Source organism: Protomyctophum parallelum (genome assembly GCF_964188405.1).
Source record: "Protomyctophum parallelum genome assembly, chromosome: 4".
NCBI lineage: Eukaryota > Metazoa > Chordata > Actinopteri > Myctophiformes > Myctophidae > Protomyctophum > Protomyctophum parallelum.
This window is the reverse complement of record NC_139700.1, coordinates 38,239,262-38,265,009: the sequence shown is the minus strand read 5'-3', so window position 1 is coordinate 38,265,009 and position 25,748 is coordinate 38,239,262. Positions and strand designations below refer to the sequence as shown.

General features: G+C 41.3%; 2 protein-coding genes across 2 annotated transcripts; both read left to right on the top strand.

The window, feature by feature from the left end:
• Window positions 1-279: 279 nt before the first annotated feature.
• Window positions 280-7,452, top strand: LOC310857188 (cytochrome P450 2B4-like; the record flags this gene model as incomplete). The annotated part of the gene is made up of 13 exons (XM_083762799.1): window positions 280-320; window positions 522-615; window positions 1,199-1,270; window positions 1,797-1,959; window positions 2,096-2,248; window positions 2,499-2,659; window positions 3,966-4,034; window positions 4,632-4,736; window positions 4,865-5,012; window positions 5,223-5,308; window positions 5,686-5,787; window positions 6,810-6,951; window positions 7,183-7,452. The coding sequence occupies 13 exons, from the start codon at window positions 280-282 to the stop codon at window positions 7,371-7,373; spliced, it is 1,527 nt and encodes a 508-aa protein (XP_083618925.1). The 3' UTR covers window positions 7,374-7,452.
• A 4,716-nt stretch (window positions 7,453-12,168) lies between these two features.
• LOC310857822 (protein disulfide-isomerase A3-like) lies at window positions 12,169-25,411 on the top strand. Its single transcript, XM_083763749.1, has 13 exons — window positions 12,169-12,515; window positions 13,521-13,599; window positions 14,815-14,932; window positions 15,100-15,207; window positions 15,863-15,983; window positions 17,305-17,421; window positions 19,424-19,549; window positions 20,094-20,276; window positions 21,233-21,341; window positions 21,726-21,854; window positions 22,006-22,085; window positions 22,621-22,678; window positions 24,768-25,411. The coding sequence occupies exons 1-13, from the start codon at window positions 12,382-12,384 to the stop codon at window positions 24,867-24,869; spliced, it is 1,464 nt and encodes a 487-aa protein (XP_083619875.1). The 5' UTR covers window positions 12,169-12,381; the 3' UTR covers window positions 24,870-25,411.
• Window positions 25,412-25,748: the final 337 nt, after the last annotated feature.

Below are 25,748 nucleotides of genomic sequence, written 5' to 3'. Positions count from 1 at the left end.
TAGGTTCAGCTAATCAGTTCTGAGGTGTAAAGCTGCACAATGTTACAAATAGAAAAAAATGCATTCAACAATGAAATCATCATAGACAGAAAGGTAGACTAGATGCCAACACATGTACGGTATATGAACTGGGTTCCAATTTTATTATAGCCTATGTGCAGCAGAAGCTGACACAAAGATCAGTATAATAATAAGTCACAACAATGAAATGCACCCACAATAAATGTTGAATGGGCGGCGGGCCAATCAAGGAAAGCAGATGAACCAAATCATGGGTAAATGAGTGACAGTCTACCAGCACAGGCCAAAGACCAATCACGGTCGGTGCCACATGAGTCGACATGCCCCTGTCAATCAATGTCACTGTTTGTTTGCTAAACTAGATGAGAGACACTTCTGTGAAGAAACCTCATACTAGTAGAGAGGGCATCAGAGAGGGCATCAGTGCCAATTATGGTTGGATCGTTTATTCTCTTATGTTTGGCCTTTTGCCTTGTTTTCTTTTTTGTATGGATACGCAGGGACAAGAACTTCCCACCAGGCCCCAGACCCTTCCCCATCTTTGGAAACCTGCTGCAAATCAGTCTGGAGAATCCTCTTGAAGATCTGGGGAAGGTACGACTACTAATTTATACAAAACACTACAGATGACACATATGGGCTGATAGTGTTGGATCATACGTTTGTGTGTGCGTGTGTGCGCGCACAAGTGTAAATCTTGAATGAAGACCTTTGGACATACTGAATCATGTCAACCAATTGTGATTCTATTTTATTTCTTGTTACCTTTTGACATTCATGTTTAAACATGCTGAAAAGATGTATTCCCACCTCAAGACAAGCTAAACGTTATTATTGTTGCATTATTGCCCAAGTATTTATTGCTCTCTGTCTACCAAGCAATCTATGTGTGGGTGGGTCATGACCGAAAGAATAAGGTCGTAAATACAAGCGGCCCGAAATGAATTCAGTCACGCGAGAGAGACTCGGAGTAGAGACGGCGTAGTGTCGCTGCTTCTTCAGCTGGAAAGGAGCCAGCTTAGGTAGTGGTTTGGGCATCTGGTTAGGATGCCTCTCGGGTGTCTCCCTAGGGAGGTCCTCGAGGCACGTCCCTGGGAGGAGACCCCGGGGCAGACCAAGGCACAGCTGGAGGAAACGCATCGATTCACTGGCCTTGGAACGTCTTGGGATCCCCCAGGAAGAAGTCACTAAGGTTGCTCTGGAGATCGATGGAAGTCTGGAGTACTCTGGTGGAGCTGTTGCCCCCGCTGTACAGTATCTGATGTTGTTCATGGCTATCAGTAGCAGGGTTACACAAACTAACATAAAAACAAGGCTTTACAAAATATAACTTTTCACCATCGATTTCAAGTACAGCCAGACTCGGCTAACATGGATGCCACTATGAAATTGGGATTTATTTCTTTAAGATATTTTTGGGGCTTTTAGCCATTATTTAATAGTACACAGTGGAATTTGACAGGAAACAGGGAGAGAGAGAGATAGGGACTGACATACAGCAAAGGTCGTTGTGTGCCTATATATGTGCCTGGACCACTAGGCCAGCAGGTGCCCCTGGGAATGGGATTTTAAATTACTTTTTGGCTCTATGGTTGATCTCTCTAGGTACAGTACAGCAAATTTTCTGTTTGAGTGTATTTTCCAGGTTTTGGCATTGAAATGTATTGCATAATTTGAACATTATATTACTGTGGGCCAAAATGAACAAAACGTTAATGATAGTGACTAGTTATTCCACTTTCACTTTATAACTGCGAGTGTCACTGTTCTCCCAGTTGGCCGAGTGCTATGGCGATGTCTTCAGTCTGTTCTTTGGATCCAAACCAGTAGTTGTCATAAATGGCCTTGAGGCAATAAAAGAGGCCTTGGTCACAAAGGCTGCTGACTTTTCTGGACGACCCAAGGATCTCATGGCTAATCATTTAATCCAACAGAAAGGTAAAATGCAAATGTTGTCATACTGTAATTTTAGTATACTTTATAATGACATGTGCTTCTGAACTGAAACAGCTCATTCTAGGCCTAGGTATTCTAGGTTAACTTCTGACTTGTGCCTTTCTTAAATTAGTTCCAGGTGTGGTTCTAGCAGACTACAATCATGGCTGGAGGGAGCACCGTCGCTTTGCTCTAACGACACTAAGGAACTTTGGTTTAGGGAAACAGTCCATGGAGGACAGGATTTTGGGAGAGATAAAACATATGGTGGAGCTATTGGACAGCAGCATTGGTAATATGGAGAATATATAGCCATTAGAAAGTAAGACCATCAATATAAGCCCTGACCAGTGCTAAAAAATAAATAAAATATATACTTTTAATATTCTGTTTGGCTCAAGATATTTTCCTCGATTGTTGAAATTCTCTACATGGATAAAATAAATAATATAACATAAAATACAAATAAAATAAACGTAAGTAGTAATCTCCAGTGAAGCCGCTTGGTCTAATGTAATTAATCAGGATTATTTGTTTTACAGGTAAAACTATGAATCCTCACGTATTGTTCCATAATGCTGCAAACAACATCATCTGCCAAGTTCTGTTTGGAACACGGCACAACTATGACGACGAGTTCATCAAGTTGTTTGTTGGCATTTTCAAAGAAGTCGCTAAGTGTATAAATGGACCTTGGGCTATGGTTGGTAAATGTATATTTATACTTTATATATATCCATGATATTCAACCATTGGAACACTAATGGAAGAGGCATGCAAGGCTCGGTGCAGCAGGTAGGGGTTCAGCTATAGTACCCAGGTTTTTGTTTCAAAACAAAAAAGGCATTCAGTGCCTTGCAAAAGGACACTTTGAAATAATGCCAGGAGTAAACATGTGATGTGACAATAAATCTTTTTTTCTGATTCTAATGAACAGACGAGACCTTGCCAAAGTGCTAAACCAAATGATCTGCAACCATCCGCAGAAGATCGGCTATTTTCAGCATGCAACCAAGTGTAAAATCTGCCAGTACGACATCATCAAAGCCCACCAAAAAGCATGTTTGTCAACAACTGTAGATTTAGTCGACTAAAATAGTATGATATTTAGTCAACTAAAACTAGACTAACACTAAAACATTTCAGGTGACTAAAATATGACAAACTAAATACATTTATTCAAAATACTATATGACTAAGACAATCTATTGTCAAAATCAACACTGGTGTATTGTATATCTCTGCTGTTGGGAAGAAACCACCTAACTCCAAAATGTTCATTTTTCAGGAAATTAAAAATAGAAAGATTTCAGGAAATTAATAGAACCTTGGTGGTGTTGTGACTTTATATATCGCCAATTACTTGCATGAGACGGGTAGAGTGGTGGAATTAGTTGCTTTAGAACATTGGTTCCCAACCTTTTTATACTGAAGTACCGCCTACGAAAATATTTGGCTCTCCATGTACCACCATAATAACTGATGTTAAAATACAGGAGCCACATTATAAGCCAACAATGCTGCTGCTCTGACTAAACTCAGTCTAATAATTTTTTGGGTTTACCTGGTTTACCACCAGAGGGGGGCTCAAGTACCAACAGTGGTACTAGTACCAGCCTTGGTAACCTCTGCGTTTAGCAGACAGTTTGCGGGTCCAATGGAGTTAAGAGGTTTTGTCCAAAGCATTATTTTGTACTACTTTCTATTGGTTCAATATTTTGGAAACGACACACAGACGTAAAGGGTGTTCAATAGCACTGATTTATGCAAAGAATATAAATCTAAAACCTCAAAAATGGAGTTAGGCGGTTTACTCCCGACAGCAACGTGAAGTATGTGAAGTAACTATAATAGCCAATCTACTAGATCACAACACGTACCAACACAACGTGAGCTTGTAGATCTGCTATTGTTTTCCTGAATGTTCAGAATAGGGACGCTATCTTGGAAGATTAAATATTTACGTCCATCTTGCTGCATGCAAACATGAGGCTCCTCTGTGCCCACAGCTTTATGATGCTGTTCCCATTGTGCGTCACCTGCCACTACCTTTCCAGAAATCCTTCAAGATGATTAGGGTATGTATGAGCCTGTAAAATGGGTCTATTTTTATTCATATATTTATTTGAAATATTAATAAACACCACACATATAATGCATATAATGCTGTGTATTTTCACCGGATTTAACAAGAATGCTAATTTCCACCCGTAATAATAATAAATCTTATTTATAACGCACTTTACATTTGAAACAAATCTGTGCTACAAAGCAAAATTTAAATTGAAAAGGACAAGATAAGAATAAAAACTATTAAAGCATGCTGTGGTCATTACAGCTAACCGGTTAAAAAACATCTAAAAACTAAAAAGTCCAAATAGGCAAATGCCGTAGTCCCCATACAGACAAGAAGCAGCATTACAAAAAGGGTACAAACAAACCCAAGAAAAAACATTAAAAAAAAGATCTAGTTTTGACATCAAATGTCTGTTTATATGTCTATGCCTTCACCAAAAGGCAATATTTGATGAGAAAAGTTCATTATTGTCACAACATAAACATTGAAAACATTCTTAAAATATGAATTCTAATAGAATTGTGAGGAAACGAACATACAATAATATATGTGCAGTATAGGCTAATAGATGGATATTATTTGATTATATCCTGTTCAGGCTGGGCACCTTAAACTCGGGGAGCTAGTGGTTGAGCACAAGAAGACCAGAGTCCCTGGAAAACCACGAGACTTGCTGGACTGTTACCTGGATGAACTGGAAAAGGTGTGTGTGCGTGCGTGCGTGCGCTCGTGCGTGCGTGTTGAACAGTAACTATTTAAACTAGTCGATGGGGTAAGATGAAAATGAGAAATGAATGTTGACCCCTCCTTTTTTCCTCCTTCTCTCAATAGTCTGCTAAGAGTGGAACTAATGACTCGACATTTTCTGAAGAGCAGCTTATTGGCTATGTTATGGATCTCCAGTTTGCTGGGACTGACACCACCTCCAACACCCTACAATATGGCTTCCTCTACCTTGTGAACTACCCACAGATACAGGGTATCTATTGTGGAATCATTTAACCAATTCTCCTATGAGATACGTACTGTATGCTGTTAACCACTTTAACCTGGTTATGTCCCTATTTAGCACAATTCTCACATTTTCAAAAATGGGCAGACATTTAAAGTTAGTTATTTGTTGCTGGTAATTTTGTTTCTTGGACTCTCTCTCTCTCTCTCTCTCTCTCTCTCTCTCTCTCTCTCTCAGAACGCTGTCTGCAGGAGATAGAGCGTGTGCTTGAGGGGAAGGAGCAGGCCACTTTTGAAGACAGGCACCAGATGCCCTATGTGCAGGTGCACAGTTATTTCATTTCAATACAAATACTAATGATGATAAGGTTTTCTACTCCAGTACCACCCAGAGGCAGAGCATTCTTACATCACTGTAGCCTATAGTATGGAAATAGCTACTCCAAGGATCTGCGAGCCTCCGTCCCTGCAGGGCACATAGCATAGGAATATAGGTGCTTGGGTAGGACTGAGGAAACTTATAATTATACAGTAAATGTTTTACAATGGAAACACTGCTGTAAATGTCTACATAAGAGATTAGGGAAGATAAGTGCCTAACGGCCTTGGTGGGGATTTGCGCTCTGAGGAGCATACTAGTATGCTACTTTAGTGATTTATAGAAGATCGGGTAAGTGATTGGTCTCTGTCCATGTGTGCAGGCTGTGACCCATGAGATCTTCCGGAAAGCTAACACTGTTCCTCTCAGTGTCTTCCACTGCACCACTAAAGACACACAGCTCAAGGGATACTCCATACCCAGGGTAAGAGACAACAAACGTGGGAATCATATCAAAGAATGAGAACTGATGGAGAGGGAAATCTCCTTTGACACCTATGATGCAGTGATTTTTAATCTGTTAGTCTGTCCATCTGTCACTCAGTCCTGGAGGACAGACGGAGCCACAACCATCCAGTGGTTGAGAAACACCGACCAGACTAATAAATCTTAATTGTGTCATCTTTTCATAGAAGATAGTGTTTGATACAATGCTTCTTCTGGTTGTATAGTATTACATGCATTTATAATACGCATACCTTGATGAAACCTTTACAGTTGGGAGTTTTCCAGAACCTTTTTTAGTTAATTGTAACTGAACATACAGTATAGGTATAAACAAAAGCAACATGAACGATCAACACCACATGAGTCGTTTTTCATGGACGCATGGTATGAAGCATGATGCCAAATGATTAAAATCTTTATTTTGTTTTCTCATTGTGACACAAAATAATTGTCACAGAATACGTCTGCAGCGATGACATTTTGTTATAAAAAGAAAACATCCAATGCTCCCTATATAGGCAAGGCGTAGAGAGCACATGGTGGGTTTAGTTTTCTGCTCTAAGAGCCTCAGCTACAATACCTGTCCTGTACAATGTGCAATACTCGCTTTATAAATACTTAAAATGAGAATGTCAATGCAACAATATGATGCCATTTTGGAGATACCTGTGCCAGGTCCACTCCAAAAACATGATCGGTATGATTGGTATGCTGCTCCGCAGGGAAATCTTGACGCTCAAAGTCACAATCAACGGGCAAGGACATCACTCATATCTTAGTTGGATATGGTAAATCTGGACAAGCACTCATTCTAGCATGTAACTTTTCTTAAAAGTAATATATTTAGACTTTTGGTGTGCAGGGAGCAATTAAAACTATTTAAAGTGATATTTCACTTTCAAATAAACATTAAATGAAAAAAATGTGTAAGCAAGGGACAATTTGGTAATTTGATTGTGTATTATCAAATCTGGACATATTAATTTTTTTCCCCCACAGGGAACTGTGATCATACCGAACCTGAGTTCAGTGCTGTTTGAGAAAGGACAATGGAAATTCCCTCATGAATTCAACCCTGAAAACTTCCTGGATGAACAGGGACAGTTTGTTAAGCCAGAGGCCTTCATGCCCTTCTCTGCAGGTCTGTGGCTCAGATGTTTGTGAAAGGATTCTTGTAAAATATTGTGGAAAAACGATACATTACCATAACATAAATAGTGTAGTTTGCTGTGATTGGTCTACTTTCCTTGGGGAGCATACAGTAGTAGGTCTACATAGATTTGGTTAAGATTTGGGGGGGATCTACAAACACAGTTCTATAGACTGACCTCCTCTGCACCCCGCAGTACAATTGTCAGGTTGCTCTTCACAGGTCCCCGCATGTGCCTGGGAGAGGGTCTGGCCCGTATGGAGTTCTTCTTGATCCTTGTGACTCTGTTGAGGAGGTTCCAGTTCATCTGGCCAGAGGATGCAGGACAGCCAGACTACACCCCGCTGTTTGGAAGCGTCATCAGCCCCAAACCCTACCACATGCATATCAGACTTAGACAAGACACTCAGTAGGGCTGATCACTGTCTACATCAAAATGATGGATTTAAGGGGGACATTTTTATCAATGAATAAAGGGGAATTATTATTCTATGCTCTAATTTTCTACATTCTCCCCCTACCATATAGTAGTTATACCATTCAGTCTTTCAACAAACGCAGGGCCGGTTTGCAGAGCTCAGTGGATTATCTGTCTCAATGTATCTCTTGACACGATCTCTTGACAATACTTTATTGATATTGTAAAAGTAATATAATATATATTTCTCATGATGGTAATATTACATAATGCATTGCTTATGTAATGTGTTACCTGGAACACTGCGTGTGGTGCAACTGGGTTAATGTGAAGCATATTGGTGTACTCTGTTGACCTTTCCTGTGTAAACAGTGTTGACATCTGTCAACAAAAGGATCACATCCTGGAAGGTTCCGCTTCAGTCTCCTGAAAGACAGACAGATAATGTATGCAGTAATCATATTTTTCAATACTAATTTGCATTAGACCTTATTTTATATACCGCCAACTGCGCCAAGTATGCAACTTTTAAAGGGAAACTTTAGTGTATTGTTTCACTGACAGAACTAAAGCAGGGGCACACACCGGTAAGAATGTTTTGTCAGGTTTCAATCTACTTGGGCCAGGTGAGTCCAATGACAGATACGCCCTAATACTATTACACTATCAATGTACACAACAGGACAAACTATCATCTGTTAAATTATGTTAAATTATGTTTTCAGTGGGATGTACCAGAAAAAGAAAGCAGAATGTAATACACATCACTGTCGTGTCATAATTAATTGTAACTTTTATAGGCCTACTTGGGTTTACTTTACAACATGAAATATCTTCATGATCTCCATTGGTCTTCATTGTTTTATTTTATGCTCTCAAGAGTTACATTATTGATTTATTGTAAAGTATCTGCATTACTTAATTTACAAGGACATGGTTGCACAGTCGGCTCACAGCTAGAAGGTGCTGGGTTCGATTCCCGCAGTAATCCTGGTCTCTAAACTGCCAGCCCGGGCGCCTGATGGAGGGGAAAGGAACTGGTTGGAATAACGTGTCCCCTCCACACACTACGTCCAACCAGGGAAACTCCCCCCTGTTAGGTGTAAAGGAGCAATTTGGACACTCGTGCATGAAGGAATAATAAATAAACTTTAGCACCTTTCATACATAAGCATGAGTTCAAGTCCGTTGCTCTCACCAGGTTGGCGGAGGGTGTGTAGAGCCCAGGATCACATTAGATAATTGACACGGGTGAAAAATAGGTTACAAAATCGTGGGATAAAAAAATGTTTATTATCTCTCCTGCACCTATGGTACCACATCAATGTGCAGAATGAGCGGTGAGAACTAGTGTCGAGGTGGATAAAAAGACATGGGTTTCGTAACAAGATTAAATACAATACACAGACACCTAACTAACTCAAGCCCTTAACAGGTACATCCATGTAGGCTACCCCTTCAACTTGAACTTCAAGTTGAAGGGGAAGTCAGACATGTGATATGTCTTCAAGTCTTGAAGACATGTCACATGTGTTCTCCAACGACACCGTCATCGCCGGTTGCAACTTTGCATGTTTAGACTCGTATGTATTTTATCGATTCTGATATTTTCAATCTACAAGCGTCTAAGGCTTAATTCCCCTGAGCAGGCTGGACGGACGTACGTAGGGCTCTGAACATGTACAAATGCAAAATATAAGGTGCTTATACCCTGCTTCCCCCATTTACACTGGCAGCCAAATCCAGCCTGAATCAGATGTGCCACATCCAGATTGACATCCGATTTGTTTAAATAAGTCAACACAAACAATCACATGGAATCAGATTTTTTACAACTGCGACTTGAGCCACATTCAGAGGTGGTTTCAAATCTGATTCAAATCTGATTTCAGGAGATCCGTCTCAGTCTGAACTGATTTATTTTGTACTGTATAATGCAAGCTTTGTCGAGGGTGTATTCTTTTGTATACTATTGTTCATTCTTGTTGGTGTTCCTTTTGTATGTGATGTTTTACCCTGCTAGGCCTACTATCCACACAACGGTGCATGCCTCTGGCGACTGACCTTCAGTGTGCACTGTAGCTGTTTGCCAGTAGCCTACTGTGATTGTCAGAGTATGTGTACTATGTGGGTATCACTGTGATTATGATTGTCAAACTGTGATGATATTTATCAGAGTATGTGTGATTATATTCATCAGAGTATACTCAGGCTTTAATACTGTAAATGGGGTATATGTAGGCTACTGTGATTATGTTTAGACTAGAGTATTTATTTTAGATCTGCTATTTTCGAAACATGTTGACAAATCATCTTAGGTCACTGGCACAAAAACTTTTCAAACCAGGGTCCTATTAATTCACGAAACCTGTCTGAGTCCTGCATAAAGTCGGGACGCCGTCCTACTGAAAGCCTCAAACTTGCCCTGTGCCCCCCATTATGATCCGGGCACACTGAATCTCTGTGTGTTTGATGAGGGTGTATGCTGTCCCCCAAATGGAAATCCAACAGAGAGCTGTGGTGGTCATAGTAAAGGAAGCAAATGAAAGCGGGCCCCAGTATAGTAGGTTGATTAATTTGAGGGTCCTAGACATGAAAATGTTTGAGAACGACTGCGATATGAAACAGAAATGTAGGCCTACTGTACATCAGCACTCTGCACAATTAAAGCCATATTTTATAATTGATTGTACGACGGTGTCGCACAGCAATCTACAAGCTCAGTCACAAGCATCACCATTACGATGTGTTGAGCTTGTAGATCTGCTCTGAAAATGTTTTAAAGGTTTTATGACATTCATTTTCATTTATTTTTCTTTTTTCTTTTAGGTTTTATGACCTCAATTACACCCAAAGAAACTGAACTTTGAACATTCAGTGGATTTTCTGTGGTCTGAAGTTTTCTTTGGGTTTTTTTGGGCCTTTTGAGCTACAATGAAAACAGGCAACACAGTGAAACAGTGACATCTGCTGGCAAATCCCATTGACATATATGGGATTTGCAGTAAGTGATGTCACTTAACAGAGCACCTGTTTGAGCCAGAAAATCCCAGATCACAGAAAATCTACTGAATGTTAAAAGTTCATGTTTTTTGGGTGCAATTGAGATTAGAAAACCTAAATAAAACAAGAACAATTCCAAAACCTTTTTTTTAATGTCACAATCCCTTTAAATGAAACATGAAATTTTAAATGACATGCCCATAAACAAACTCCAGGCTCCAGACTTCCCAAAGAAAACTGGTCAGGCTACTACTTGGCCTCACTCCCCCAACCCACCTCTCCCCTGCACATTTTGATAGGCTGGAATAGCTTAGGGTTGACGAGTCTGACAGTACAGCACCTTGCAATGGGTCTGGTGACTTCTTCAAGATTCGATACACCACCAAGATACCCATGTACCTGTCCAAATACTTCCTTAATGTCAACACAGTCCACACTCACAACACCAGAGGGAGTTCAACAAACCACGTGCAACCCAGATTCGGCTCAAACAAGGGATTTAATTCATTTTGCTCCTATGCCACTAAAATGTGGAACGCCCTACCTTTCGTAGGTTGCATTTATTATGAAAACCTGAATCTCAGTGTTAGTCACGCCTCCATATATGGTCACGCCTCGTGACATACCTTCATATATGGTCACGCCTCGTGACATCATACCTCCATATATGGTCACGCCTCCATATATGGTCACGCCTTGTGATATATGACGTCATGCCACCATATATGGCCATCTCCATATATGACCCATCTAACTCATCTAACCCTGGATAACCATACATGGAGAAGACTGGTTCATCACCTAGATCTGCATAGGCCTATATGGAGCCGGCCAGCAACTCTACATCTGACCTCAAACCCTTAGATCTCCATATATGGAGCTGACCTGTTCTGACATTCCATATGTTGATCCTACCCCACCCGTCCTTCCTGTTCTGACATTCCATATGTTGATCTGACCTCATCAAACCCTGTACACTCAAGACACGCTCCTTATATTTGGAGCGTGTCACGCTCCAGTTTGTGTGTTGACTTGTTCTCTCTTTTGAAATGTCCCCACCATGCTATATATTGTTATATAATTATAAAAAATCACACCAGTGTGAACCGAGTGGTGCAACTCCCGTCTATTGGTTCTCTGTATCATTCCAATTTGTATCGTCCAATTTCTTCTCTGTATCGTTCCAATTTCTTCTCTGTATCGTTCCAATTTCTTCTCTGTATCTCTGGTGCCCCCTACTGGTATAAATATGTAACATACTCGTGCTCACTTATACATACATACAGGTACACACACACACACACACACACACACACACAGGTACACGGATATCCAATTTCTTCTCTGTATCTCTGGTGCCCCCTACTGGTATAAATATGTAACATACTTGTGCTCACTTATACATACATACAGGTACACATACAGGTACACACACACACAGGTACACGGACGTTGCTGGATGTAGGAGTGGTTGCACCACTCAAAAATATAATTGTTTCAATCAATCAATCAATCAATCAAAAGCAGGAACACCAGGTCGCTAGTGTCCTACTCTCTTACTAGATTACTCTTACTAGATTACTCTGCTATCTAGCTAAGATGTTACGCCCATTTGGCATTTTTATTCCCCCCCGCACGGCGATTGGCCCTGAAGCCAGGAAGCCGTGTGTTGCCCGCCTCTCATTGGCCGACGCAGGAAGGATGACGCGTTTCAAACTCCAATGGTGAGATGCCACAGTGTGGTGAGTGAACATCCTCAGCCCCGCCTGGCCGCCCGCCTCTCTCCATCGAGCCTCAGCCTTTCTCTCTTCCTTTTAGCCACTAGTGGTGCGTTGTTGCTTCTGGCCTTTACGACAAGTCAACGTTGGCCTTTCTTTATCTCCTGGGTCTTCATTAAAGGGCTGCAGCACAGCGAGCCGACACAGTTTGCATTTAACTGTGTATTTTGTTTTTAGAGAACCGTTTAGTTGTACAGCACCTTGGAGCTGAGCTGAGTGAACATGTTGAAGTGGCTGCTCTTCGCTCTCCTCGCCGGGTTCACGCTGGCCAGCGACGTGCTCGATCTCACGGATGATGATTTTGACAGCAGGATCGGAGATCACGACCTCGTCCTGGTGGAGTTCTTCGCTCCCTGGTAGGTAGTCCACCACTCTAAACGCTAGGAAGTTGACGTGTACTTTGCTTTGACGTAAATATTACCTGGCTAACGCGGTGGGTGGATACGCTATTTTAAGTGGCTGCACCGCAGAAGAAGTGCACTCATATTTTAATCGTTGTGTAGCCTATACAACAATTAAAACTAACGTAACTAGTGTATCCACTGGAGGTGTGCACTGGTTTTAACTACAGGAATTTGTATTAATAAGAGGCCTTCGGTTCGGCTTCTTTATCATCACACAGTTTGTCAGGGTGTACTGGACTAGAGGCTAGTGATTTAGCATGTTTTAACTGTCAGTGGAGGAGAAGGGTGGGTTGCTTGTTTAAAAAGGAGGAAACAAAAGTCGAGTGGTAGAGCTCATTCAATAGTTTCAGAAATAGAAAGTGTTTAATTTAACTAGGTTTCAATAATGTGAAACTTCAATCAGGTCAGCTGTGTGAATTCTCAATTTCTCGCTTAAAACGGAACGAACGGGCCCGGGGGTGGCTACTAAGGAAGTCGGGGGGCGTGGTCTTACACTGTTGTAACGTCCTGATTGGCCAGGGGAATTTTGGTGGCCTCCTCCGGTTGGTTGGTTCGCTATGTAACAGTTGCACGTCTCCGCCACAGTGCAGCCGACCCCGAACTTGATTGAACAGGAGGATTCATTCTCTGAAAACTGAGATTGATTTGAGGCCAGGGCTTTAAATGTTTGCACTTCATCATACACGTTCACTGCATGAATGAATGAGTTGAGCGCTGTATTTATCCTTGTACGTTTATCTTGCTCTCCTTAGAACTTGGTCCAACTTGAGTCCATTGTCCTTATCCATTTGATACTTAGTGCAGAGATCAGATTCCACATTGCTAAGTCACTGCCTTCACCCCCCATTCCCACACTCGATGCCTGAATGGATTTCCAACAAAAACAAAACCCAGACACCGTGCTCTTTGTTTGGATACTGACATTTCCTTCTCTAATATTTCTGCCTCTGTCATCAGGTGTGGTCATTGTAAGCGACTAGCACCAGAGTATGAGACAGCCGCCACCCGGCTGAAAGGCATCGTCGCATTGGCCAAGGTATTGCATCACTCTCTTGCATAGTATTGTATATTTGTATGCCATTAAATGTTTTGATGAATTGAATATTAACTAAGGGTTTAAATCCTCCTAGCAGACCTTGTATTGAACTGTAGTTTCCTGTGTTCTTTTTTTTGCAAACTATTAAAGTATAAATCAATCATTCAAGCACATTCGTTTTTGTTTTTTTACACCAGACTTCAAATCCTCTTAAACATTGGTTCTCAAACTTTTTCATGTCAAAGACACCCAGCTTGACACACAGCTTGACACATAGCCTGCAGACCCCTATTTAAGATGAAACGCTGGAGACCCCTTTGTAGCAGTGATTCTCAATAATTCATTGTAATAAAAATGACCCCTCTCGGACCGCACAATCTACACTGCAGTATCATCAGTGTTTAACTCTGAGACCATCCCTATGAGAACACCCCTTCCTTAGTAGACTCGCGTTGCCAGACTGTTGCCTTTTTCAAGTGGAAGCTCTGCTCTTGAGCAAGTGATAAAGTGGAAGTGAAGTCTCCTCCCCACTTCCGTTTTCGTCTTTACAGTCACGCAAATGTATCCTAGGCGAAGTGATCTAAGCATACAGTATATAGCTTGCTTACGTGTGTGTGTGGGGCCACTTTGTCACCTTTTGATACCCTAAACATACATGGTAGGGCCACACATTGCTGTGCATTGGAGTGGCTGCACCACAAAAATATAAAGATATTTTAAAATATTTCCGTGAACCATGTGCACCCCACTGTGCTACGCGAGACTACTTACTAGGGTAAATCATTTACTGCTTCAAGATTTTTTTTTGAATCAGACATTCATTATTAAACTTAAACTGTTACACAGTACGTCCTAGTACTACCTAACAAGTTTGAGCAGCGGGAATACATATGAGAGTTAAGAGTTGCCAAGTACCTGTGTTGTAAAGTGGGACGGACTAGCCATGAATCGACGTGCTTTTCAGCAAAGACATTGAACTTCTGCCAGCTCACTCAGCTGTTGGGTAGCACACGATGATGATGATGAAGTTCAGTTATATTACCGTCCATACTCGGATTTTAGCATCATCCATAGTCATTAGTTTACATTATTGAAGAGAATTACAATGATGAGCAGCCACTTCATAGCAGCTTGCATGTTCAGTGACCTTATTGGCATCGGCTTAATTATGTCATGAATAGAGTGAAATGAACATGAGTGTTTTTGTCCTTACAGGTTGACTGTACATCCAGCAACACTGTCTGCAGCAAATATGGAGTTAGCGGATACCCGACTCTGAAGATCTTTAGGGACGGAGAGGACTCTGGTGCCTACGATGGCCCCAGAACTGCAGGTATGTCGCTGAACAATTATTTTCAGATCAAAGCCTTGCATCTGGATGTACCATGATACCTCTAATGTCTAATGTAATTTTATGTCTAGGAATAATCAGGACATTTTTATCTGTTTCACTCAGTATCTGTTTGTTTTTCTCGTCATACCCTGTCGTACCTCTCTCAGATGGTATTGTCAGCCACCTTAAGAAGCAGGCCGGCCCAGCTTCAGTGGAAGTCAGGACTGAAGCAGATTTTGAGAAGTACATCGCAAACCACGATGCCAGTGTTATTGGTATGTCTAATTTGTTTTTGAAAGAATGGTGTGTGTGTGTGTGTGTGTGTGTGTGTGTGTGTGTGTGTGTGTGTGTGTGTGTGTGTGTGTGTGTGTGTGTGTGTGTGTGTGTGTGTGTGTGTGTGTGTGTGTGTGTGTGCGCGCATGTGAACCATTATAGTTTAAACATTCTGCCTCGGATGAAACATGACTCAACGTCACTGGGGAATTTGTCTACCAAAAAAAGTTTATTTAAAGAACATGGATAGCCATACACTTTTCTAACAAATATTGGTAGGTCAGACTGTCTACTCTAATAGAGACTTAAATTACTATCACCTGTAGGTTAATTTCTAAACCTCTAGTTGGATAATCATTTGGTCTACACGCCACCATCCAGTTGACTACAATCCGTACGGGATTAGGTTGTGTTAAGAAATCTTTCTCTTTTGTGACATGATGTAAAGATTATATAAAACGGAAACTCTCTTGCTACTGTGCACCTCAGTACCTTTTTTATAAATGTCGATCTAAGAGGATAGCACACCAGAGAAGTCGGAGCGTGGTGGTCTGGTTACAAGAAAAGTCATTCATCGTATTAAGATATCTCACAAGGCAGTGGTAAAACAAAGGTATAAATTGTGGTAGACACTCATTAGCTTTTGTTTTTCCCCAGGGCTCTTTGCTGACAGTGGAAGTGCATCCCAGGTTGAGTTCCTGAAGGCAGCCAGTGCTTTGAGAGAGTCTAACCGGTTCGCCCACAGCAACCTGGAGTCTCTCATCCAGAAGCATTCAGAGTAAGCTATGGTTCATTATGCTCAGTTTCATATTCTGCTTGTAAATGTCATCACCCAACAGAACGAATTAGGAGAAAGTCTGAAACTACTGCTGTTCAGTAGCAACATGTACAGTATGGTGTTGTTTTGGATCGTTTGTCAATAATTATTATTCTGATTTGTTTTGTGAACACGGAGTGATTTCCAGTTATAATTAATCTACTTTCTGCACTAATCACAATGAACACTTTTCCTCAATCCTAGTAAAGACCTCAATATCTGGTGGGAGGGGATTTTAAGAAGCAAAATACGACTCTTAAGAACTAGGCCATGGTATTTTCATCTCACTTTCACAAATGCCAAGAGATTAAACCTGAGAAATTGATGCGATTGCTTGGAAGAGTCGGTCACTGATACCTCAGGGATGGCATGTGTTTGATGTACTGTAATGCAGTCCAACCAGTGACTCAAAGCTAGCTGGTTATATCCCTGGCATTCCTGTTGTGACTGTAACTGTAGGAAAGAAGTACATTTTATTATTAATAAATCAAAATATAATAAAGTAATCATCTTCCACTATAAGCTCAGGGAAATACTGTGCAGTCTTTCCACTGTGGTGGTTGTTGTGTGAACACAGCAGTTTGGTTTACTTGTCACACAGGTTAGTTCATTTAACATTATTTGTCTGAATCTGGTGGTGGTTTACAGAGCAGGACTGAGAATGAATACCGGAACGCTCACCTCAAAACACAATCGCACCTCTGGCGTAAATCTGGTAGAACGGTGTCTACTTGGTATTCCTAAACATAACCTTCGTAAGCTATGCCTAAACCAATCCCCCGCCGGCGGGGGCAGCGGCTGTCCACCTCATGAACAGCTCTCAGCGGGTAAATGGGGCTGGTCAAGGTCTCGGGTTCCAAATCCGATATTTTAGATTTTCCCTCCTGGACCACCCTGGAGTTTAAGAGGTTTTAACCTCAGTAAAATGGTGCCTAACCCTATTCCTAAACGTAACTATGCCTAACCCTGAACTTATTTCTAACCTTATACTTGGTAAAACAAATACGGGATGCACGCGCGGATCCGACACCAAAGGTCCGACATGCGGAAACAACGGTCGGACATGTGGTCGAACATGCGCTGGTTGTCGTTCTAATGACAGTCGGACCAATAGTATGTCCGAACTAAAGCCTGTACCCACAAATGTAAGAACTGCCCGACCGAGTGGTCGGTGTGAGGTCGGACCAAAGAAATGAGGTCAAGTGTGTTTCAGGCGAGCATTCCGGTTACCCTGAGAATGCCCTGTAGTTGATTATAACTTATGTTTTAACTGTTGTTTCAGGGGAGTCATCCTGTTCCGCCCACCACGTCTCAGCAACAAGTTTGAGGACAGCACTGTGGCGTTCACCGAGGAGAAGTTCACCAGCAGCAAGGTCAAGAAGTTCATTCAGGACAACATGTGAGTTGGTGGCTTCAGGCCCTGCACTGCTTTCTTTATATTTCATGTCAAGGACCCCCAAATTGACACTAGCCCACGGACCACCATTTGAAAAGATATGCCAGGGACCCCCATAAGAGATTTTTATGGCTCTAGCAATGATTCTCAACCAGTTTAATTTCAAGGACCCACAGTTTGACATGCATATGGCATGTAATGGCATTTCTATCTCTGAGACGCCAATTTATATAGTAAAACTTAATCAATGTTAATTTAACTCTGAGAGTGTCTGTTTGTACACTCTTAGAGTTACAGACCCATAAGGGTCCATTTGGTTCTAAACTATTATTTAGCTGGGGACCCCCTGGAACTCCCTCAAGGACCTCAGTTTGGGAACCACTGCACTAGAGAAGTAAGAGAACACATGCCCACTAACTTCTCCAGGATCGGATCAATATATTGGTTGCATGATTTAAATGGACATGCAACCACAGCTAAACAAACACACATTTTGTTTTTACTGCTGAACGTTGTGGTCTGTTTGATTATCTGGATTTTTGGCATTTTGCCTTTATTGATAGTTACTAGTGAAGATAGACATGACGGAGAAGGGGAGAGACACGCAGCAAAGGTCGCCATGAACGGGACTCGAACACGCGACGCGCTGTCAGACCAGAGCCTATATGTGGCATGCACCTGGACCACTGGGCCAGTGGGTGCTAGTGTAGAACATTTCTAGGTCAGCTTTGGAATATTACACCCAGGTGTCATGTGCACCATGACACAATGTAGACTTGCCAAGACACTTTTGCTCTTTGTTGTGGAAAATGGTTTAATTATAATACAAAAAACATTATTATGTATTTGGCACAAGAAGGAAGGAGTAGGCATTATTACGCAGTGACGCGTAAAGATGTCCCGTGGACACACGTGGTCTAATGAAGAGGTAGAAGCCCTTATTGCAATATGGCCAGACGATTAGGTTCGATTGCACGTTTGCACAATGTTGCAGGTTGCATAAAGTATCTGTGCTCGTAGTACAGACCTGGACCGGGAATCATTTTTTTTTGTCATGTTTATTTATTTGGGCAGTTCAGGTTATACAATCCACATGAATCATTCAATCATAGTGTCACTGTTTTTAAAGACGGACAAAAAAAATCACCTACATTCAATAAATCAAAAGACAAAATAGCCCGTCAGGATCCTGACAGGCGAGCCGCTTATCTGGAGTCAAAAGTGGTGCGTGTTTGTGTAGACAGTAGGCTACTCCTATTAACCTACCAGGTTTATTTAATGTATGTAGGCTAGCTGCTACTTTATAAACAAGTTAAACAAGGTAAAGTTGTAGACATCAGTTATTGCGCACACACATATGCGCTGCACGCGCGCCCTGTGTGCGCAGCAAATGAAATATGCAAAAATGATGCAACTTCTCCGCCTGTTCGCATCGATGGTGGCGGCCGGGTGCCTACCTCGTATTGGCTATGCCTTAAGGGCCTTGCAGACGGGGAGTGATAAAACGCCTCTATAGTTCATTTTCAAACGTGTCCTAGCTCTCTGTTTGCAAGTCCCTTACTCATAAAAAATTCCTGGCTCTGCGCCTGAATGGGAACCATCCAAAAGCGCAGCTCACACGCTTTTACAGTGCTTGCAGGTTTGCATGCAACTGTCACCTCTCGCCAAACCTGGCCTCAGTGGGATTGCCTAGTCAATGCATTTCAATGAAAATGCAAGCAGACAAACTTGTTTTCTGCCCAGAGCGTAAAAAACGGCTTTGCTTACACGAATGGAGTGTCCGTCCGCGGCCAGTGAGAACTTGATCCATTCATTAACATGGAGAGGAAGACCTTCAGTGTGCTTATGCTTGCATGCCTTGTGGGTTAACTTCCTAGTAGGACATAGGGAATGTCTGCCATGAGCTGAACAACACTCCATCTAATCCATGAAGTGTCTACTGTTAGACACAATAGGCTTACCTTTTGAAGATCTGTTGGTTTATGCTTTTCTCACTCTTCTTCAGCCACGGCATTTGCCCCCACATGACGGATGACAACAAAGACCAGATGAAAGGGAAGGACCTGCTTGTGGCCTACTATGATGTAGATTACGAGAAGAACCCCAAGGGTTCCAACTACTGGAGGAACAGGTAGGAAACTGAAAGTCTGCCTTTTTTTCTTTTTGAGGGGGGGGGGGGGGGGGGGGGGGGAAGGGGCTTTATTTTATGGTGACCTTGGCGAGAGACAAGAAATGGCAGTAGAGAGAGATGGGGAAGGATTTCCAGCAAAGGCCTTTGGGTCGGATTTGAACCTGGGCCGCCTGCGGAAGGACTGGGCCTTACTGCTTGTATTAAACAACGTTAAAATGTAGGGTAAACTTGAATTATCCAATCTGCAAAGCATTCGTTTCATAAAATCACACCTGTGTGAAGTAAGTGGTGCAACTCCGTGTGGGCGTTCCCAGGGGGTCCCAGACACAGAGGAACACGCCCAGGATGCCGGCCTGGTTCCGGCGAGCCACCCCGCGTCCGGAACGGTCGAGAAATGAGAGTTACCGTCCCTCTAGCAGTGTAGTGTACTGTACTGTCACCCCCAAAATCATCATAGTGTGTGTGTGTGTGTGTGTGTGTGTGTGTCGGTCTGTAAACTTGTACTGCAAAATCTAATTAATCTAATAAACTTTTCTCCCCACAGGGTGATGAAGATTGCCAAAGGTTTCCTGGACCAGGGGAAGACGATGGCCTTTGCTGTGGCCAGTAAGGCCTTGTTCAGCCACGACGTGTCAGAACTGGGCCTGGATGCAAGCTCAGGAGAGTTGCCTGTGGTCGGCATCCGTACAGTCAAGGGAGACAAATACGTCATGGCGGAGGAGTTCACGTGAGTGATCTTTATGACTGAGTATGTTCTACTGAAATCCGAGTCCTGGATTCAATCCGATTTGTCGGTTTCAATTCACTGTGTACATTTTTACAGTTACTTTCAGGAGGTTGGGCATGACTTTATATGTATAATCGTGCCATGAGAAACATTTACTTTATAGTTATTAGTTGTGTGGTCTTATGTTTCTTTTCTGGGCGGGAATAGAACCCCTTTTGTTGTTTTACCCCCTCAGGCCGGGAACCCATTTTGGGGTTCTGTACAGTATTCAAAAAAAATTATATATTTGACGTTTTTCAGAAAACTTAGGTCAGGCTTTAGAAGTTCTTGTTAGAATCTAAATGGGTTAAAAGTATGCTTTCAAGTTAACAGATAAAATGTTAACAATATTTGGTAATTCTGAATGAAACATTTACAATTCTTTTGACAAACTGGGTTGAATTTGTTGAATTTATACCCAAGATATTGGGTTAAAGGGATCGTGACATAAAAAGCTCTGAGCTCAATTGCACACAAAACCTGAACGTTTAACATTCAGTAGATTTTCTGTGGTCTGGTGTTTTCTGGCTCGAACAAGTGCTCTGATTTGACTGAGGCAAGAGTCCACAAATCCCATATGACATAAGGATTGACAGCGGATGTCACTGTTGAAGGACTTTGCCTGTTTTCATTGCAGCTCAAAAGGCTTCCGAACACAGAGAAAAACCACAGGAATCCTACACTGAATGTTCAAAGTTCAGGTTGTGTGTGTGTAATGAGGTCATAAAACCTAAAATAAACGAAAATTAATGTCATGAAACCTTTCTGATGTAAATGAAAACCAAGGTTTTCTTGGCAGTTAATAATTGAAATATTATTTCATGAACAAAAATCACAAGGAATTACTTTTAAACATGGATGCTAGATGTTCTCCACAGTGTGTTCCATGTAGTTAATGTTGCCATTTGTTTTCTCAGTCGTGACGGAAAGGCCCTGGAGCGATTCCTTCAGGACTATTTTGATGGTAAACTGAAACGTTATCTGAAGTCAGAGCCAATCCCAGAGAACAACGATGGACCAGTCAAGGTGAGGATGAGGAACGGTGTCCAGCTGATTAACATTTAACTAATCGTACTTGCCTTGAAGCGCATGCTTGTTCTATTAGTGCTCTCTTGGCACTCTCATTCCATTAATTGACTTTACTTTTATTCCTACTACTGTTTTGTGTTATTGCTGCACTGTAAGCCACTCTAGATAAGCATGTTTGCTAAATGCAGTATTGTTATAATAAGGATGGATTTTATTTTTTACCTCTTAATAGTCTGTATACAAAACTCCCCCCGTTTTCCTTTTCTAAAGTCATTCTTGATTTCAGAGTTGAATGCACCTAATTTCCTTGTAACAAGAAGCTGAAAGTTTCCAATAAACTCAAATCAAGTTCCGTTGCTTTGTTGGTTGTCCTGTGTCCAGACTCTGGTGGCTGAGAACTTTGATGCCATTGTAAATGATGACAGCAAAGATGTATTGATTGAGTTCTACGCCCCCTGGTGTGGCCACTGCAAGAGCCTGGAGCCCAAATACAAAGAATTGGGAGAGAAGGTAACATCATGAGCCACAAAGGAAACAAGCCATTGGGGCTTTTTGTGTTATTTATTAACATGATTATTAACAATCAATGGACACTCAGAGATTGAGTGTATACTATATATTGTAAGCATGCACATGTGAAGTTGTGCTCTTTACTCCTCAGCTGTCCAACGATCCCCACATTGTCATTGCCAAGATGGACGCAACAGCCAACGATGTGCCTTCCCCGTATGAAGTCAGAGGGTCAGTTATCAACTATTCATCATAGCCATTTCTCTAGGATTCCGTTTTCACATGGATGTAAAATTGTAAATATTCACTACATGATAGACCTGCCATTTGTTAAATCGTTGGGACATCAAAATATATATACTTTTTTCTAAAAAGTGTTTAGACATCAATATTCTTTTTTCTAAATGTTTGAAATCTGTTCAATGAATATTCTAGGAAGTGTAAAACATTTCCAATTTCAGCTGGTTCTAAAATAACAAAGATGAAAAGCATACAGGAGATGCTTTTCTGTTTGCCAACAGCCACGTCTAACACATACGGATTAGCTTATTTGATTAGAAAGAGCTAATGTATTGCAATTGCAAAATGTATTGGACTTTCTGTTGCCAGCTATATTTAGGATTGTGTTCATTTTGGTTTTGAAAGCGCAATCTGTTCATTCTGATTTGTGGCTCATCTAATAACACCACCTCTAGATCATAGTGGGTGGCGCTGGCCTCTGTTTTCATCATTATGAACCTCACATGTCTGTTATATTTCTTTACAGATTCCCAACAATCTATTTCTCTCCTGCTGGACAGAAACTGAGTCCGAGGAAATACGAGGTGAGTCTCAAACTGAGGATTCATAAAATGGAGCCATTGAGTAGGAAAAATCGCATACATGTCTAATAATCCAAGCCATGTGCTTGACTCATAAAGAAAATGAATGTAGTGGCCATTTAACTCTCCTGTAGCCACGCCCAAGATAACAAGATTAATTTACCTTTGTACAGGTAGCCATGCCCGAGATCCTGAGATTTGATAAATTAGCGTTTATCCAGAGTTATATGAATTTGCTTATTTTAGCTCCGTTGCTAGCCACCGCTAGCGTCCATGTAAGAAACTGCCAAAATCCCTGCCTTGTACGCACGCCATCTTTAGTGACATTATGGCTCATAATATAAATACCTAATAAAACGTTAATTCAAGCTCCCGCTGAACAAAACAATAATAGGCTAGTAGTCCTCTGTGCCTCTCACCAGACCACGGGGTCTGAGTAGTTTGAGGGTAGAGCGTAACAACAAGACTTCTTCTTCTCTGCTCATGTTGCAAATTAATCTGGCACTTGCCACCTACAGTACATCCCCCTGTCGCTGACCTGAGATCAGATTCAAAAAATGTCTTCTACATCCTGACAGTGTTCTGAAAAAGCTATGTTTCTATGTCAGTGGTTCTTCGATTTTTCAAAAATAGCAGACCTACAAGCTCTATGAGCTTGTAGATCTGCTATTTTTCAATAGCTAAATCATAACATAATGCTAACACCAAAAGGGGTTCCCGCCCAAAATGGGTTAAAGTGTTAAGCAGCTTTTTGAACTTCCTCTGCTCTCAGCCAGGCCTGCCGGAGACTTCGGAGTTGTTCACATAAGCCTAATTGAACAGTTAAAATGTCACCTGTGTTCCACAAGGTGGCGATGGGAACACAGTTTGACACATGGCTGAATGTGTCTTTTATATGTTTTGCAACATGGATAGAGATACTCTATGGATAGATATGTATACACACACGTGATGAATATGGAGCTTGATCGAAAATATATATTTTTTTATTCAGTAACGCAGTTCCCCATCTCTATACATAACACGTTGTTTGTTTGTTTTAATTCAGTAACATGGGTACCCATCTCTGTACAGCTCTTTAGTAAACGGATTACATTTTCAGCTTAGTTTTGGAGCACTGAGAAAACTGTTGCGCCTTTCTTCGTCCTTTTGTTCTCTTCAAACTTAACTACGGTAGCGGTGGTCTCAAAAACATAAGGAAAACTTTGACTGGAAAAGACTCGCTCACCGTATAGAAAAAGAAGTAAAACTCCTTAGACTGAGACTTAGAAAAATATATTTTCTTTTATTTTATCATGCTGTGCTCATGGTGCAATTAAAAAGCACGTTTCGGTCCTCAGACCTTCGTCAGTGCTATGGTTTTTCACAGACAAAGAACTTACTTTTAAACGACTCCAAAACAATACAGCTCAGGTGCTGAGAATTACTAATCGGTGACATCACCTGATTGTGGGCGTGGACATTACAGAAAGGATATACAAAATCACAGTTGTATAGGAAACAAGAATATTACATATATCACATGTTGACAGACTTATATAATCACTTTTTGAATATAACTTTTTACTTTATAGGTAGCACTGGAGGGAGAGATCTTCATTTAAGCCACCTGGATTGACAGACTTTAAATAAAAAATCCATCTAGATTCAGTTTGGAGGAGTTTAGTGTCTAAATCACCCCCTCTTCTAGATGTCTTAATTTGATCAATGACTGTGTAAGCTTAGTTTTGGGACACAAATTGAAACCAATAAAAGAGCAGAATCTTTTTAAACTGGAACACTACAATTTTTGAGGGGTTCTCTCTCCTGATTGGATTAAATCCCCTAATGGTATCCCTACTAAAATGTATTTTCTGTTTACTAAAGAGCTGTTACTGAACACTACTATGGGAATTCCAGTAAACGTTTTAACCAAACATTATTTTACCAAAGAAAGTCACTTGCACCCCATTTTAGGTTGATAATTCGGTGTTTTGGCAACCTTTTCGAAGCTGTGCTCTAATCTTAACTTCAACATCTCAGGACGTCATCCACCCCATGCTGCAGTATAGCCATTAACTAAACCATCCTTATCCTGTCCATTCCATTTCAGGGAGGTCGCGAGGTCAGCGATTTCCTCGCCTTCCTGAAGAAGGAGGCCGCCCAACCTGTGATCGCTGAGGACGAGCCGATGATTAAAAAGGCGGAGCTATAAAACAACAAACTTCCCCAACTGAAACCTTGACGTTCCCTCTTGTGGAAATCTGGGGAACCGAAAGCGAGACAGAAGGAACTAAATTATATTCCAGTTTCGTAGTGAACTATCGAATGCTCTGAAAAGTGGGGTCACCTGGGCACTTGACCCCCCTCCCCTTTTCCCTCCTGTTGGGTCCTCGCTGCTCTGGGATTATTACTGTGGACGGTTGAGGGGTGGTGGCCAGGGCCTGCCTGATTACAAAAACAAAACAAGTAAAACAAATGTTAGAGAAGAAGGACCGTTTTTTGAGGAAAAGCTTAGATTATTTCCGCTGGTTTGTCTACTGCTACACCTCAGACTGAAGCACTTTGGTTTGAGACCAATTTCCAATCATCTATGGCTCTTTTTGTTTTGTCTGTTGATATTCTGGACGAGGGATGGTGGTGGTTGTGGTGAATTGCTTTTTTTTTCTTTCTTTTTTGTACCTCGGTTGTTTTGTTTTGTTTTTTTTACATTTGGAAGGATCGTGAAAATTAAAGGCCCACAACTTAAAACTAAAATCAATTGTATGATTTGGTTGAAGTGATTTTGACAGCTTCATTTAGAACTGTTGATGGTGATCTGGGTAATTTTATATACTGAACAATGTACAAAATCTGCCATGTCATACGCATATCAGTAGTGACTTATTAGTCAAGCAATGTCCTCAAGTGACAAAATTTACAAAATGTACATTTGATTTTTATAAGAATTGAAGGGGTTTAAAGGGATAGTTCACCCCGAAAATGACTGTCTATCCAATACTCATCCTATGGAGACTTGAATTCATGGATACTTTTATGTTTTGTTTGTCTCATTATCCTAAGCCAATAATTTGATGACTAGCTCCCTATACTT

Bases quoted from the DNA above. Each gene is read 5' to 3' on its own strand.
- LOC310857822 (XM_083763749.1), top strand. From the start codon at position 12,382: ATGTTGAAGTGGCTGCTCTTCGCTCTCCTCGCCGGGTTCACGCTGGCC. The intron at 20,277-21,232 runs GTGAGTGATCTT...TTGTTTTCTCAG, and splicing joins GTCATGGCGGAGGAGTTCAC to TCGTGACGGAAAGGCCCTGG. The intron at 22,679-24,767 runs GTGAGTCTCAAA...ATTCCATTTCAG, and splicing joins TGAGTCCGAGGAAATACGAG to GGAGGTCGCGAGGTCAGCGA.